The sequence below is a fragment of the Lacerta agilis genome, chromosome 15, assembly GCF_009819535.1.
Source record: "Lacerta agilis isolate rLacAgi1 chromosome 15, rLacAgi1.pri, whole genome shotgun sequence".
NCBI classification, from domain to species: Eukaryota; Metazoa; Chordata; class Lepidosauria; order Squamata; family Lacertidae; genus Lacerta; species Lacerta agilis.
Window position 1 is genome coordinate 39,236,246 of NC_046326.1, and position 17,800 is coordinate 39,254,045.

A 17,800-nucleotide genomic window follows, 5' to 3' on the forward strand; every position below is an offset into this window, starting at 1 on the left:
TATGTTTGCCCTACAGTTTATTCCACACTCTCCATTAAGTTTAATAGTCTCAAGCATTTTGGTTGAAGGTTAACCCACAAAAACAGTGGATTACAATTTTTTTAAAAAGTAGCCTCATAGTACCCAAAGAACAGCAAATTTGTGGGCCAGAGCACACTTTGCCTGATGCATACAAAGTTGCCCCCAACTACAGATAGACAGAAGGAGGGGAGAGTTGTCACAAAATTAAGTCAGAAGACCTAGTATTCTAAATGAATAATAAAAAAAAGCATGATCCTTTCAGGAGCTGCATATCAATATAAAACAAGACTAAATCAAAAGAATGAATGATCCAATCAGTGCAGGTGTGACTAAGTTACAACTGGTAAGGAATTGGCAATCGAAGATGAAAACACACACCAAAAGAAGTGATAGAGCTGCTCCTACCCTCTATTGAGCCCAAGTTGAATGGTGTGAAATCTGCCAATGTATTTCAACTCAGCAGGCTTGACCCTGGAGTCTCCTTTTGAAAGTGGCCATGCTTTCAGCAAATGTTTCAAATCTGCTACAGAACCGCCAGTGAAAGAGAGAACTACTCCTACCCACGCTGACTGGATCTTTTTTGCTTTTTTAATGGGATTTTATTTCTTTTCTTTTCTGCTCTGCAAAGTAATGGCCTGGTTTTTGCAAAACACCTTAATAATAATCTGGGATGAGGAGAGACAGACTAGTACTATTCTTCTTTCCTGAAAGCATCAATGTGGCAGCACATACTCATTTTAACAATTATTCTTGCTATTATTACATTTATTGCCTGCCCTTCACCAGCAGGCCTTGGGGTGGGTTACAACAACTTAAAATTAAAAAACAGCTATTACAATCGCCGGAATAGGGTTGGCTCTGGAAATACATATTTTGGGTGTCAAAAGGCCACCCTCTTACCCTAACAAGATTTAGTCGAAAAATACAGCGTGGCTACCCTGTTACATTAAGTAAGCTCTTTTTAAAAACATTATAAATCCTTGAGCTGGGCCGGGTGTGGGTGTGGGTGTGTATGTGCACGCTCACATAAAGTAATTGTGGCTTGCCGGAGTATTCAGAGCAGCCTTGCCATAAAGCTAGTTGCTGATCAGAGATTCAACGGATTCAAGTATACCGACATCCTCTTTTCTTTGGCTTCTGTTAAATGCAGGGGAAGACTGGCAATGCCTTGGAATAATGCCCAGGCAGCACCTTGCAGAGGAGCACAGGGAAGATTCAGTAACCTGGAGTTAACAATGTTTGTAGCCTTAAATGCAGGAGGGCAGTACATAATTTAACCACTTGATGGCATCTGCATGATAAGGAAACTGCTACTTAAATGAAGCCCTGCTAAAAGGAGATGAGCCTTTTATCTCTTTCTACCATCCATTTTAGCTGATTTGTTGAGATAAGGCCTGCAGGAGGTTTTAAGTGTCAGCTGGAATGCAAAGTTGATAAATGGCACCATTAATGGCGGGGGGGGGGGGTGGGTTCCTTCTGGAGCACTCCATGCAGGCCCTCCTTCTCATATTCCCTTACCTCATATATTGCTGTGAGATCCCGAAAGAAGGTCTTTGCTCCGTTCAGCAGCGCTTCGTTCTCTGGACACACCACAACGTAAGCAATGTCTCTTTGAGATCCATAGGGTTCCAACATCAGCCTCTCCCAGTATGGTAAGGCAAATGGGGACAGCACCAGGAAGTCGTAATCGTATCCCAACAAAAAAGTTGGAATGGGCAGTGGTTCTGGAGACTCATCTGTTCCTGGACAAGGAAAGGGACATTTTTTTCATATATTAGAATGGAACTGGAATGCAACTGTGTACCCCCTTCCAGATTCAACGGAAGCAACTGCCAAGAGAAAAATGAGATGCCAGATGTCTTCTGGAGCAAGTTAATTCTCAAGCTACTCCTAGTACTGCCATCAAAACAGAATTGGTCCATTCTGTCTCATCCGATCTGCCTTTTTTACTACTTTGTTCCCTGAAAACAAAAGCTGGAAGTCCACGGAGTTAAACAAAGATACCAATATGCAAAATCCTGCAAAATTAGTCTAAAGCTGGAGGTCTTAAGTAGTGATCTGTAAAATACTCTCCAAACATTTGCAGTGCAAAATTGGGGGCTGGCATGTAAACAAATCAAGCAGCAAGTGTGGCTTCCCTCATACAAACAAATCCAAAGTACTGGGCTGAAGGACCAAAGTTTGCTTCCTACATCTTGGGAGAACTCATGAAGGCCTCGATAGGAACAAAATGATCTAATGAGGGACTTACAAAGATTCACAGTAAGACTCTGTAGCTCATCACTGCCATAGCACAATCAGGAATATACTATGGGTTCACACACCCCACATCCTTCCCTTCTATACACCAATTCCTTCCTTTACTTAGAAGTTTTCCTTAATCATAATTGCCCATGATGCCCTACCTGGGCAAGCTGGGTGTAACCATACTTTTCTTCCAAATCTGAAATGGAAATCCACTTCTACCTAGGAGTTTCTTCTTATTTGGAAACACGGAAGGGGGGGACAGAATACACAAGCCCACAATGTACAGCTCATAGCCAAACCATAGTTTGGGTACAACATCTGGATGGAGGCTGTATGGTTGATTATATTGTACTGGGAGGATAGGATACAACTTTAAAGTCTTCTGGTGTTGAGGGGTCTAGCATCTTTATAAATGTTCCTTCATACTCTCCTATCCTTCCAGCCTATCATGAGTTCCAAACTAAACAGCTCGTGACCAAAATTCAACCCAAAGAAGAGTGCATCATAACCTCCCCAAACCACAGAGCATAAACTGACATTTCAACATACTACTACTCCCTGAATTTCCCCCCGCCCATGCACTAGGAAAGGGTAGGAAAGTTTAAAAATGACCCACCACACAGACACACAAATGAAAGAAACTGATCTGTGGACAGCATTTACCGTAAGTGCCTCGGCCAGCCATTTTGTGAAACTGCTGCCACGTGAGAGGACCCTGCACTCCCCAAGAGCGAACAGTTCGTTTTTTCTGAATTGCATCTTGGAGGACAGGCTGAAGTGAGAGCAGCATGCGAAGGATGTCCTGAGAACATTGCATGCTCACGTCTCCAACTGAAACAACCAAAGTTAGTTCAAAGAGGTTGCAAAGTAGTGTCCTAGTCATGATCTATACATATCAACAACACATTTCTAAGCTCCAGGTGTTGTACATTAAATGCATGAAGTTATCTGTGCTCAGAGAACACAACCCACATCACTGCTATGAAATTCTCTATACAGTGTATTTTATTGTACACTGCTTTGGTTAGGTTAGTTTAAAACGAGGGATGCAAACTCTAAGCAGTTTTGGTTGATGAGCAATAGGAAACTACAAGTTAAGGGCACAATTTTGTTTTTGAGGTGCATTCACTTATTCACCTCTAAAGGCATCTTAGTAAAAACACCATTTGCATTTAATTTTTAAATCAACCAACCCATTCAAAGAAAATGATTAACAGATTAAAAATTCTTCAACTGGTTGACAACTCTACTTAAAAGCAGCATATGGCTTGTCACTGAAATACTCGAATTTCAGTCTTCCCAAAACCAAGTAAAGCACATGGGGTGCTTAACTTTCAAAATATTTGGAATTTCCCCCTAAAGCTAAGGAGTATATGCTTGCTCAGAGTGTTCGTTACCCAGCATCCTGAACAGTTACCTGCACAGAAAGATACCTTAAAATATGCTATATAGCAAAGTAAATGCATCCTATGGACACAAAACTTGCAAAGTAGGCAGGTAATATAGCACAGCCATAGCTAGATCAACTTGAAAGTAAGTCCCACCTAATACATATTTTTATTTTGCACCTTTATATACCTCTTTTTCTAATTACAAATCAATATGCTTCACATGAGTATAATTTAAAAGATATGGATGGTTCAATTAGGTCTGGTATGGGTCTTTTATGCTTTTATGTGTTATGTTTGTACAGACACATAAATAGGTTCTGAAGGCATGTTCTGATGGATGGTTGATTTCTGAATGATAATCTTTTCTACCATCCTAGAAAAGTTATTCCTGCAACCCAGGGGTAGATCTCTCCCTGCTCTAATTTAGAAAGTATTTCTCTGTTTCCTTAAAAATCAGAGTATCCAGAACTCCCTCACATTCACCATGAAGAGGCCCTAATTGATCCCAACTGCAATACAACATACTGCCAAGCAATCATGCGTATGTTTTGCGGCCTACATAGAAGAGATAGACAGACATTTCTCAAGCAGCCAAAACTCTGAATCTTCCACAGTAGGCATGGGGAACCTGTGGCTTCCAGATGCTGCTGGACTACACCTCCCATCAGTCCCAGCCAGCATGGCAAGTGGTCAGTTACAATGGGAAATGTAGTCCAGCAACTTCTGGAGAGCCACAGGTTCTCCACCCCTGTCCTAGAGAATAATAAATAATTGGCATTCCATATATTTTAGGTATAATTAGTGCACCAAAGCAAGCTACCCATTCTTTGCAATTTATGGTAAATCAACTAAGTGATCACTTTTAAGTCTGCATTTTATATACCTGTAGAGTGAGAAATTTAAAACATTATTGGGGGGGGGGCTGCAAACACTTACCATTTTGTTTTGACCAATGGTGCAAGCAAGTACTCTTCACAAGTGCTTCATCAACTTTCCCCCCCGACATGTTGTCCATAAACTGGCGCCCATGTTCCAACGCAAGGTAGCAGTCATTACAACAATCCCTTTCCTCAGCGCGTACTAGGTTGACGACGGCTCCAGCTTTTGGCAAGGGATCGTGGTCAGCCGCTCCAAATGGCGAGAACAAGTTGGTGCACTGGTCTTGCAGCAAGAGTATCAGCTCATCAGGCAGCCTGTCAGCCTCCTTCGATCCCCCGCCATGCTCAGCAGAGCCCGTGCGGAGAGCCTCAAAGCGCTTCTCCACATCTTTGCCACATTCCGAGCTGCGGCCTAGGATGTCCAACTCATCCTCTAGGAATAATCCAGAGTTGTTGCCAAACTTCCTATTCATCACTGCGCTGAAGCCACAGGTACACCTGTACTGGGCTTCTTGTGTTGGATCTGGAATGTAAACTCCAACATCGGCACCTTTGATGTTTGTGTTGCAGACGCAAATGCAACAGCTGTCAAAGTTACAGTCTTTGAAAAGATTCATCACCGATTCAGAGAGGATGAGGTTTACATAGAGACTGTGGGCCTCAGGGATAGAAGGAACAGTGGGAGGCTCAACAGAATTTAGCGGTCTGCAGGTTGATGGCGTTGACGCTGGTGAATACAAGTCCGAATTCTCATATTTGACTGAGCCTTGAGCACTAGCTGGCCCACCAGCCCCACGGGGAGTCCTTGGAGTCCTTGGTGTCCGAGGAGTTGGGAAACGGGGGGTGGAAGGTGAAGGGAGAATGCCAGGCCCACTGTTACTGGGTGGGGCACTGCTGGGTGGCATTCCAAAGGGCGTATGTGTTTGTGGAGTGTAGGCAGGGCCATATTCTTGATCAATAGTGCTCCCGTCACTAGGGAAAGAAGAGAAATATTTTTACCCAAGGCTTTTAGGTAGTACATTCTCTAGAATATCTTTTTTTTTTAAGGATCTGAGCAGACAAACAGTGGGAATCACTGCCAGTAGTAGGAGAAAACAGTCAAGATACAACAGCACATGGCAACAAGTTTAGAGAGGTAACATAGGACAACACACTTAAAAAGAGTTTACATTATACCAGCTTTTTCCAACTTGGAGCCCTGCAGATGCTGCTGGACTCCAACTCCCACCAGCCCCTTCCAGAGCAACCAACTGCCAGGGATGATGGGAGTTGTAGTACAAAACATTGCACACAAGCACATACCCTTCTTTGATGAATGGCATTGCAGGCCCCGGAGGAAGCAATTCCAGCTTGCCAACAGTCCAGCTCTGCCGGTAAACACACTCCTCCGGCAGCTTGATGGGCTGGAGACACTGGCTTGGTAGAGTCTTCAATGGTGCAAACATGGAACACCCCACAAAAGCTTGGCTGTTCTCAGGCTTATAAACGTAGGAATAATCCTAGAAGCAAAAAGAAAAAGCGTAAATGAAGAGCTAACATGCATAGTTGGAAAAAGAAAAGCCAGTTGTCCCTTTGGTTTGCTGCCTCTGGGATATGAATCAGGGGAGATGGCTTGAGTTCAAGTAGAATAATACATGGGCCAAATCTGGGCTTAGAAGCTCATTTTGAGTCTATACTGGGTGTGTTTGCACATCACAATATGGCAGTGTTAATGGTTTAACCGTGAACGTGCAGATTGTTCCCACTTTGTTCCTCTCCCTAGCTAGCAGGAACAACAAACCACGATCCTTGGCTTAGCATTATATCCACACTGTGGATTGGTTTTTCCTTTGCTCCAAACAAACCATGATCTGAAAGGTTTGATACAGGTATTGCAGATTCTTATCAGCTGGGGTTCAGAACAGAATTATCCTGGTTAGCTATTTAAAATTTACACTACAGCACTCTGTGAAGCAGGCATAAGGTACTGGTGGGGTTACCCATTCAAACACCTAATAACAAACAAGTTAAAAAAAAACCCTGCAAAAGCAACATACTGAGGGCTTCTTCTCTGCCTGCGGTCCCACTGAAACAATCAACTGTAAGTCTGACCAAGAGTCATGAGCTCTATAACCAAAATGGGCACAAATTGAGCTATTATTCTTTTATTTTTGTCTGTAATATAACCATGTAAGACTTGTTCTCTTTCTGGGGGTAGGGGGTTAATGTTTACGTTCCCCCAATTTCACCTAAGCATTTGGCTCATGAACGAAAGAGGGACTATTCCGCTCCCAACCACAGGTGTAGGGATTATTATATTGGGAAGGTTGGAGGGATTGGGGAGGGGGAGGCGGGAGTCTGAATGTTGAAGTTAATCCCTTTTGAAATTCAGAGCATCTGTATTTTTTGCTGATGGAATATGGTAATAACACTTAAATTACTATGATGCATAATACATCTATTGCCTGCCTGGTTGGTTTTTTAAGTAGCCTTTAGAACAGGGGTTGTCAACCTGATCCCTACTGCCCACTAGTGGGCGTTTCAGGATTCTAGGTGGGTGGTAGGGGGTTCTACGGTACAAGTTGAATCCTCCTTCCATCGAGCACTGGTGGGCGGTAAGGAAATTTAACCATCAAGAAAGATGCATTAGTGGGCAGTAGGTATAAAAAGGTTGACTACCCCTGCTTTAGCAGCATTAAGCTAAAACAGTAAAAACATAAAATCATACAAAGTCATCCAAATACATTGATAATCCAAACACATGCAATATATAAAATAGATAGCCACCATTGAATAAATCAGGCAACTTTAGATATAGCTTTAAAGATCTTGGCTAAGTACCCCAAAACATTCTTGGTAGTTTCAGGAGTATCATCCCTGGTATATGCTGCATAATTTTAAATTAACCTTATAATGCCACACTTAACTGCAGTAACTTTGAATGTAAATGACCTGGGTAGGGTACAGCAATTAAATGAAGAAGGGTATGGTCTGCTTTAAAGTGAGATAACCCAGACCTTAATTTTTTTTTATAAGAGACACATATAAAAAGAAACACAATACTGGTATAAAATCCGTCCTCCCAAGTGGAGGTGGAAATTGGTACCCCTCAAAAGGTTCTTCCAAAAGTAGGGGGTCAGCAATCTGGATTTCTCCCAGACTTGATTTTCATTTAAAAGATATACTAAGTGATCCCAATGGAAGATTTATTTTCCTCAAGGGTCTGTTAGAGAACTCCTGGCTGACATTGTGCTCTGTTTATGTACCTGATACCCAACAATAACAATTTCTGGATGTAACTTTTCCATTACTGCACTCATTTAAACAAGGTGAAGTGGTAATAGGTGGTGACTTAAATCTTGTACTTAATGATTGTTTTGATAAAAGCTGAACTTCTCACCTATCACAAAACCTGTGGAAACTGCCTTCTTTTAAAACATCCCTCTACAACTTTTACATAAATACAGCTACTTTGATGCTTGGTGCATAGCCTACACAGAACTAAGAAACTATACACATATGCCAGCAAGGTGCAAAAATTGTGCCAGATTGGATTATTTTTTAATCACAGAAGGCCTTATCTCTCAGCTTCTTAATATCTTAGACCATGCCCCTGTTATCACCAGAAACTTAAACCTTTCTAATGGTTTAAGTTTCTGGTGAGAATCTATCTAAACCAGAAAAAAACTTTACTTTCCTGATAGAAGATTTAACAACTAAGATCAAAAAATGGTCAGTTAACATTCTCACTGGGTGGGGTGGGGGAATGAGACACACCCCTTCTATAAGACATGGTATCCCTTTATCGACTTTAGGAGACACTTTCTTTGGTTCCCTTTCTTGGAATGTCTAAAACTACAGACATCAGCTGCTATTTTTCTGTACAACTGTACAACTACTAAACCCTGTTTTCTTTGTATGGGTATGTTTTGTTACCTGAAATTAAGAATCTATTAAATAACAGCAATAACAGTAATAAAGACAACTTAACGTACCTTTATTTCTGAGGGTTTGGGGCTACAGAATCCCTCATCGACTTCAATCCTGAACTGAACGCCAGCAGTAGCACCATTTCCTTCTAAGACAGTCCCTCCAGGCGTGGTGTCCATGCTGCCATATTCCTTGTTGTTCATATTCATGGGAGAAAACCCCATAATGTGTTGCTCCAAGGATGGTGGTGTTGGGTACATTTTATGAAGATCTGCAGTGCCTGGTTTAGATTTAAAAGGAGAGAGAGAGAGAGAGGGAGAGAGAGAGAGAGAGAGAGAGAGAGAGAGAGATGTTGGGATGCTCACACATCACAGCTACTCTCATTTATCGCAAGTTTATCGTGTCTTCAAATGCTTGCCTGCAGCACATTCCCAAACTACACCATTGTACAAAAATGTACACTCCATTAATATTTCCCTCACTAGTGTTCTCTTTCCCTGTGCCCCAATCCCCAAACTGGGACTGTGAAACCTAGTGTGGGAAGTTCCCATGTGATTCATCCTACCTGTTTGGTGTAAGCTTGGCCCTTCAAAATATATTGCATGAAGTGGTCTCCCAAGTAGGTAGTTTACATACAAGGGTACAGAATTGCGGGGAGGGGAGGGGGATATCTGTGCAGCAGGAACAGAAGACCAAGAGATGTGAAAGATAGCTGTAGGTGCATCATAGGTAAAGATACAACCCAACATGTGTGTGACTCACTATCAACAAGCAGCCAGTGGGGCTAAATGAGCATAGGAAGATGGACAGTTATCAACCAACACCTGAAATGTGATACTTGTTTTCTGGAGTGAGCTAGGCACACCCAGCTTCTACCAAGTTTGAATTCCACAATAGTAAATTTTGAGAGATTTTCAAAATCCCAAGACAGCCAAACTGCTTCCCCACTGGCTTCTGAATGTTACTATTTTACAATTTTGTCACAGAATGCAAATAAAGCATTCCTATGTTACTGGTGCATGCTAACTGTAGAAGAAGAAGCAGACACACACACAAACAGTCAGCTTGCAAAGTAGTACACTCAGACATGTCTATTTGAACTAGCTGGGGCTAAGAGTAGGGCAGGGAGTGGGGAACCTTTTTTGCCCCAGCAGGCCAGATCTTTCTCTCTCCCTACCATGTGGACAGACTTGGACACACCTGCCTGTCAATCATCTGATAGCATAATGTCATAAGGTAATTTGACTGGTGGATGGTCCTGCTCAACTATCAAAGTTGGCCTGGGATGCAGTGATAGATGGTGACCTTTCTGCAGGGATCAAATGAATGAGAGCAGATTCTCTGCAGGGAAATCTCCTGTGCACCTGAACCAAGCAGGAATAAATTCCCTGGGCATTTGCCAACATGTCGGGAGTTCAATCCTGTTTTCTGAAGGGATCAACTGCACAAGCAAGCAACCAATCCAGCCACATCCCAAATATGACAACAGGTGTGGGCAGCTAGCCAGAAGTTTCCCCAAAGTGTGTGTGTTTGGGGGGCCATGGAAGGAGAGAAAAAAGAAAGCAGCTTACTTATGCATGACAAAGGGTCCAAGTTTCCTGCTTTTGACTCTTTGCAGTTGGATTTGTCATCTGCTCCATTCAACATTCTTTTAGATCCAGGCTAAGGAGGGAAGAGGAATAAAAGAAACTGACTCCACAGATATCACTGGATAAAAATAAGGTCTTGCACAGCTTCATCAATAGCAATGACTTTGCAACTTTAAAAACCGTGCCATGTCATAGGTAAATTCAGAAACAGGCAGGAGTTTCAAAAGCAGCTTATACTGGATGTGTCCTGTGACTCAAAGCAGGCAGAAAGCTCACAATGCCTGCTAAAGCCCTTGGGTGTGCCTAAATTACCTCTTAGGATGCCAGCCATTTTAGTTCACTTTTCCAGAAAATGTATATGCGAAACAACTTAATACATCCAAATCACAGCACTAGACAACAACAACATTGACAAATTTTACAACCAAATAGCCAAGTAAATAAACAGAATCTGCTCCAAATAATGCTGCAGGATAAACATTATTTGCAGAGTTAAAAAGAGAGAGATTTAAGTTAAAATGTCAACATAGCCACTGAAATTTAAGGAAATGTTGCACACAGATTGCCAGCCACCAAAAAACAAACATTGCACTTATTAGGAAGACTTTCCTATGCAACTCCGGGTCCCATATCATCCAGGCAATGGATCATCTAAGCAAGCTGTTTCCATCAGCAGCCTCACTGACCTCACTTAGGAGGCTGATAAAGATGAAGTGTGAAGCAAGAGCCTATTTGCACAATGCATGTCTGTCATTCAGCAACTCTCGGCTGAGACTTATTATGCAAACTGCCTCCTTCAATCTATACTATTTGAGCAGTTCCCTTACTAAGGTACTGACTCTGCTTCAGCTGCTTTGCACGTTCAAGCCAACAAATAACCCAAAAATGCTTAACCTCACTTTATAGACAACAGTTATAAGGCAAGGCTTAAGATTATACAAACAGATCCAGTTCAATTGGAGAGTTATCGGAATGGCTCAGAAACTGCAAATATGAAAACTGGTTCAAATTTTTCTTGTTTTTAGTTATACACTGCCTTCGCTGTCATGTGGTGTTTCTTGACCCCCCACTACAATACGAAGCTACGAAACATATCTTATCAAGCCACTTACTGTTAGCTCGTCTTCATCAGAGTTGAAGAGATTGTCAAGGTCGGTGTAAGAGACAACCAAGTCATTTTCATGAAACAAACTAGTTGACGCTGTGCGATTGTGAGGGGGAATACGCTGGGCATCTATTGCTGAAAGAAGAGAGATTAAAGGCTTACCAATGGACTCTGTTCTAGCAGTTTAGACTATATAGTTTAATTACAGAACCTACTATCAAATAAACCAATGCATACTTGTCGTTCTATCCAGTTTTTAAAACGAACAGCATGAGTTTCAAAAACAGCAGTGTTACCTTGTTTGACAGAGGGGCTAAAAAGTGACATCGCATCTTCTCCAACATTAGGTGTCCCATCTTCAGCCTGCAAACAACAAAAGGAGGCATGAATATGTGACTACACCACATGAGTTATTTAACATATAAAGCTGTCTTTGTCAGGCAGTCCAAAACAGTTCAAAGGCACCAGGTTAGTGAAAGCTGATCTATTTCAACTGGCAGTAGCTCTTCAAGTAGAAGTCCAAAAGCCTTTCAGAAACAAGAGTTGTCCCTTCTGCACGGTATTGCCTACTCTGACAGGCACTCACTCTTGGGCAAAGTTCTTCCCCATCGCTTGCTACCAGATCCCCTATGCCCTATCATTTATCATAAACAGGTGACCGTGTGACTTGTGGCAAGGCACTGAAACTGCTTTTTGAGAAACACAATGACACACATGGATGCTTTAGCTGAGATTTCTGCAGTGCAAGGGTTGGACTAGATGACCCTCGAGGTAGCTTCCAACTCTACAATTCTATTACCCTGCGATCCCTTTGGGGCCACAGAACTAGTTGCAAGGCTCTACATCCTCTTGGCTCATGTGCATTCCAAACTTACTGTTTCTGCATATGCTCCCGGTCCCTCATTCCCTGTGCTTGGCTTCACCCAGACCTTTTCACTCACCTTGTGCTTTTTCCCAGCTTCTCGCTCACTGTTCTGCCTGTCCTTTTTATCAGGAAAGGGGAATTCTTCATCTCCATCAACAAATGCATACGGATCCATTTCAGGTTCCTGGTCAGCTACTATTGCTGCTAGATACTGGTTCTTGCTCTGGTACTGCTGCACCAATTCATCAGAGACTTTTAAAGGTTTTCTACATTGCACCATTAACCTGCACACAGGAAAAATACAGGGTTACAATGAATAGAAACCATATGCCAAAACCCTTCCGGTGATTAAAACCTTTAATTGCTTCTCAAATTGTAACCTATCTTTCCTCCAATGTGCTCAGGACAGCATTTATTGCCCTGGGAGAGGTGGGCTGGTCAGCACAGTTCAACCAAAGCAAAGATCACCCAGCGAGTTTCATGGCTGTGCAGGGAGCTCAGCTGTCTGTTGTCCAACTCTTTACACATTTAAGCACCATACCTTACAAGTTCACCCCCAACACCACACATATAGTGGAATCCCACCCCGCACCCACACAAAATTATAAATTTCACTAGAATCCCACTACTCTAGACAACAGTGGGTTTCTTCTTCCTGAGTTTTTCATTTGAGTTATTATCAATTTGGTATTTTAAAAGTATTTATGTCCATTCCTAATTAGTACATGGCTTATGTCAGCTCTTATTTCCCAGCACTTTACAATGAGGTCTTTAAAAAGGACAGCACTATTCACGTCTCAGCTTTTGCTTATGTTTATCAATATCAAACCAATTAGCACTTCAGTAACTGCCATACTGGTACAGTACAGTACAGTTTATTTATTTATTTATTCTTATTTTCTTACATGCCTTTCACCACAAGGTCCCTGGGTGAGTTTGAAAAACATAAAAATACAGTATTTAAATCAGTTAAAATAATAATTTTATTCTGGACATTATTCCAGGCGGGATTTCTTCTCTTAAAATTCATATTTTGCAAATGAATGAAGCAAAAACCACTTCTCTCATTGCCCAGAGTTCACATCATGCTCTGCAATGAAGGCCTTTTGTGCACCAAGACCAGAGAAACATGCTTCACTGGAACATACAGCAGTACAGTTGTAGATAATGGATGGTTTAGACTAGAGCAGGGGAGAGAGACTGTGGTATCCTGGGGGACCACTGACCAGCTTCTACTAGATCAGCTGGGACTCTCTGCAGAGTTTGCAAGAATTAGGGAAACTTGATCTGATCTAGCAAGGCAGTTATGAAGATCAGATCTAGATTTATTAGCTTCAGTTGGCTGGCTGCATCAGGTGTCTTCAGATCATGCACTGGGACCATGCCTTAACTGTGATCGTCTCCATTCAATCTATTCAGTCTCCTCCAGGTTTAAAATGCACAGGCAGGCCTCCGTGTGTAGAAGAGACTCTCTGCTTCAGACTGTCATGCTCAAACTCATGGAGGGTTTCACTCTACAGAGCTGAGGTTCCCAAACTGAGCTCAGTGGACCACCAAAGCTTCATTCAGGTGGTTTGAAGCAAGACCGCATTAAATATTCATATTATTTTTAACTGTCTTTTTACTGCTGCTTTTATTTCTTATGTTTTATGTTTCTGTATTGCAATTTGAATTATATGGAATACAAATTGGAATGCAATAAAATACAATGTAACAAACAAAGGAAACAGTAAAAATACAATTAAAAAATACAGAGCATCTATCACAGCACATTGCAATTGTTACAACCGATGGAAAAACAGTTAAGTGGCCTGCCAAGACCACCAGCAAATTTCAAGTGGTCAGAGGGAGGACAGAGTTCAGGAAGCACTTGTGTAGTGATTCCACGGCAAAGGGGCAGGTCTTGGGCAGCACATCTTCACTTCCTCTTGAGTGTTTATTTATTAACTGCTGCTTTATGAAAGTACTTGCAAGACTCTTATAAGAAGTAGTCTCTGAATTGAAAGGCTGTCAGCAGATTGAACTGGAACCCAAGGTCTAATATATGGGTCAGCACCCAAGGGGCCCTGGCCAAATCTTCTCCTAAGAGCTGCAAACCAGGTCCTTCCATTGCAGAGCGAGAGGCAAAGGAGGTATGGAAGGAAAGGCACTGGGTCAGCTGACCCAACCTACACACCAGAACAAGAGCAGGATGGTTGAAGTACTGGCCCATCGCCTTCTCTGCCACCTCAAAGTGGCCCTCCAGAAAAGCAAGCTGCTGAGCAAGAGCTTAAAAAGGACCAGAGGATTCTCTGCAAACTAAGCCTGTTTCTCATGGTGGTGGTAACCCTCTGTCTGGGCTGCAGTGTTTCCAGGCTGCGGGTGGGGGCCTCCATGAGTGAATGCTCCTCTTTACTCAGTCATGCAAGCCCCCACCTGCAGACTTGCAAGGCTACAGTAGACAAAGGTTTACCACTACTGTGAGAACTAGGCCACAGGAACGTTAAAAGAGATTTAAAAAAAAAAAAAAAACCTCAAGCCCAGGAAGTGAAAATAAGAACACACTTTTCGGTGCTTTACACATCCCCAAACTACTGTAGTAGATGAAAATATAATCAATCTGTTTCATGCATTACCATTTGGAGCATGCTCTTCCCAGGCCTCAGGTAACTTGAGAATAGCTTTGCACAGTGGATTTCCCAACCAACAGGAGCTTCAGCCTGCCCTCCCTGGCCACAGAGACACATTTGATCAAGTCCTGTAGTAGGTCTTTTCCTAAACCGCCTCTCAGGTGGGCAACAAACTGGCTGCAACTGAGCATTAAAGACAGCTGGCATTTCTATCTGGAAGCAGCTGGAATGCTCTCATGACCCTTGGCAGCACCCCACACCAGCAATTTCAATACTTTTTACCTTCCCATTTCAAGTTGTTTGCTGTTGCAGGGATGCTGGCCTTCACTGTTATTCTAGATATTTATATCCTGCATCTCTGCCTCAAATAGAGACAGCCAAGGTGGCTTAACATACAAAAAACCAGTCTATGAACATTGGAATTTGCAACAATAAAAAAATACTTAACGGGTTGCAGATAACACGACTTCACAGTGTAGTGGAGAAAAACCATTATCTAATTCAAATAAGCAGTACGTCAAAGGCCTGCTGGCTCAGAACCATCAGCTTTAAGCAAACTGCTACCAGGAGGGAACAAAATGGATTTCCCAAGGCAGGGTGTTCTACAACCTAGGTGAGGCAACAGACAAGGTCCTGTCATGTGTATTCCCACCAACTGTACTTCAGGGAGCAGTGAGACATGAAACATCTTCTGCCCAGACAGGAATATAGGATATACCAAAATCAGACCATTGGTTCATCTCTAGCTCAGCACTGCCTATATATATTGTTAGGCAGTGACTCTTCTAGGTCCCCAGCAGTAGCTTTTCCCAGTCCTACCTGGACACCAGGGATCAAACCTGGAACCTTCTGCATGCAAGGCAGATGGCCTACCACTGAGGTATGGCTCTTCCCCAGTTCTGAGCTGTGTGGAAGGCTCATAAGGTAGGAGGCAATTCTTTCGATATCCTGATCCTAAGCCATTTCCTGTGCAGAGATCAGACCACAGAGATCAAGAGGGAAAGACAGTAACAGACTATTTTACTGATCTTCTCATTCATGAACAACTAAACAAAGTTCCTCGGAATACCATTTGTAAGGTACTATTCAGATTTATTTCTATTTTTTAAAACTATTTTGTCAAGAAGCAAAACAACTTTTTGGAAAGACGACAGCACAGGAAACCTGCTGACAGCATTGTTTTGTTAAATTAGCACCTGCCTCCAGAATAAGCTCACAAACTAAACCAAAATGAGATCGAAAAGGAAATGCATGTTTCCTTACCCTTGAACAAGAGCAAAAGAACAGCTGAATATTATTCAGAGTTTGAAAATGTTACCAAGCAGCTAACAGCTGATGCACAAAGGATGAGCAACAGTTGCAAGCAGCACACTCAGCTTTTACAAAACTGTAGAGCTTATTGGTTTGTGTGGGACTTTCTGTTTTTATTACGTATTTTGTTTTTTATTGTATTTTTATGTTGGGTACCGCCTTGAGATCTATGGATTAAGGAAGGTATACAAATTTAATAAACAAAAATAAATAAATGAGAAGCTTACTAATTTTTCCTCTACCAATATGGAGGGGAAAGGAACTATTAAGTGTTGGTGGGCTGCTTACAGTCTCAGGATAAAATCAATGAACATATTTTCAAACTCCTAGTTCTAGATTTAAATGGCCACTTAAATCCAGCAATTACAGGTGGGCTCTGCCTTTATTTTCATTAGCTCATTCAGAGGCAATCCAGCTTTGCGCCCCTTTCATCTCCCTCTATTTTCATGTCTCAACAGCAGCTGTACACATCTCCTATGATTGTTTTAGAATACTTCAGACACACGAGTTGCAAGTTCCTTATGCCAGGATTATTTCAGGAACATAACAGCTCTTTTGAGATTCAGCAGTAATCAAGGACAATTAAGTTCACTGTTGGTTAGCAAGGAGGATGAATTACAAAAAGGTTGCTATGAAGCCTTTGCACAAGGGAAATACAAAAAAAGAAAGAAAGAAATGATCCCCTTGTAGACATACAGAAACCAGAATATGACTCCTCAAGAAGCTCTCCCTACTGCCACTTAACCAGCACTCAGGACGTTGGGCAGTGATGTTTACAAGTATACAACTAAGATGTTTTAAGCACATACTTGAAAACTTCAAAAGCATGGACAAACATGAGTTGATAAGCACGTGTCTCATGCAGATAAACTCATTACTGTGCCAAGTTTCAGTAGGTAGCTATAGCCAATGTACTTTTAGGGATAAACCCAAGGTTTGCTGCCAGGTTGTATGTGACAAAGCCTAGCATTTGCTGAACTGAGCCACCCAAAAGGATCACATGCTGCACAGCACTTGCCATTTCCCCCTCCATTGCCCCGAAAACTGTGTGTCAAGACTCAAGAAAGAGAAAAAGATGTAAACATTCACTTTCTGGCCCACTGGCAAAGACTACTTACCCTTGTAGCAGCACCAGTTGTTATTTCAGTTGCCCCCACCAGAACCATATGCTGCTGCACCAATTAAGGGAAGCAGGAGGAACCCAGTGGCACAAAAATCACTCAACGGACAAGTGAGGACTTCTGAACTTCTGGGTACCAGGTCACAACTTTGTAAGGGAGGCCCATTTTCAACAGAGACTTTGGGATTTATGAGAAAGTATTTCTATAGCACCACTGCCTCATTTAAGAATGTTTATAAATAAGCAAGCACTCAGTAAGCAAACATGAGGTGAGAAGGGAGTCAAAAAGTGACAACAGATAAGGGCAAGTGAAAGGTGCCATCTTTGCACAGGCCACAGACCTCTGGTTCCAACTGTGAAAGGTAAGAAGTGGTGATGTGGAGCAACTGCCCTGTGAACAGGGGCTAGAGGAGAGCCAAACAAAGACACCAGAACAGCACAGAACCATCCCTCCTGCAACCCAACCCCATTCAAACATGATAACTCACACAGACACTTTTTAAAAGCAGCTTTAAAAGCTAGTCTTTCAAAGCCAAGTCTTAAGACTGCACCCCACCCCATCCCCTTCTTTTCCCAGTCCCCTTTCCAGGTTCCATTTCTGTGATTAGTTTCTATTACAAGTCAATTAAGGAGCCATTTCTATCATTTCAAACTCAAGTTAGCTGCCCTGATCACACAGGATAGGACAAGATATAAATCTTGCTGATACTTTGATATCAAAGAGAACACTCTCCAACACATCCAACAGACATGGG

General features: G+C 42.2%; 1 protein-coding gene across 1 annotated transcript in view; it reads right to left on the reverse strand.

Moving 5' to 3' along the window:
• The window catches only part of MED13 (mediator complex subunit 13), a 99,438-nt gene that overhangs the window by 11,899 nt on the left and 69,739 nt on the right, over positions 1-17,800 (reverse strand). Inside the window, exons 10-18 of the mRNA XM_033172462.1 lie at positions 12,082-12,289; positions 11,437-11,503; positions 11,148-11,275; positions 10,018-10,108; positions 8,512-8,726; positions 5,840-6,036; positions 4,596-5,509; positions 2,932-3,099; positions 1,540-1,763 (exon numbers count right to left, since the gene is read on the reverse strand). Coding sequence (XP_033028353.1) covers positions 1,540-1,763; positions 2,932-3,099; positions 4,596-5,509; positions 5,840-6,036; positions 8,512-8,726; positions 10,018-10,108; positions 11,148-11,275; positions 11,437-11,503; positions 12,082-12,289 — 2,212 coding nt within the window. The remainder of the gene's footprint in view (positions 1-1,539; positions 1,764-2,931; positions 3,100-4,595; positions 5,510-5,839; positions 6,037-8,511; positions 8,727-10,017; positions 10,109-11,147; positions 11,276-11,436; positions 11,504-12,081; positions 12,290-17,800) is intronic.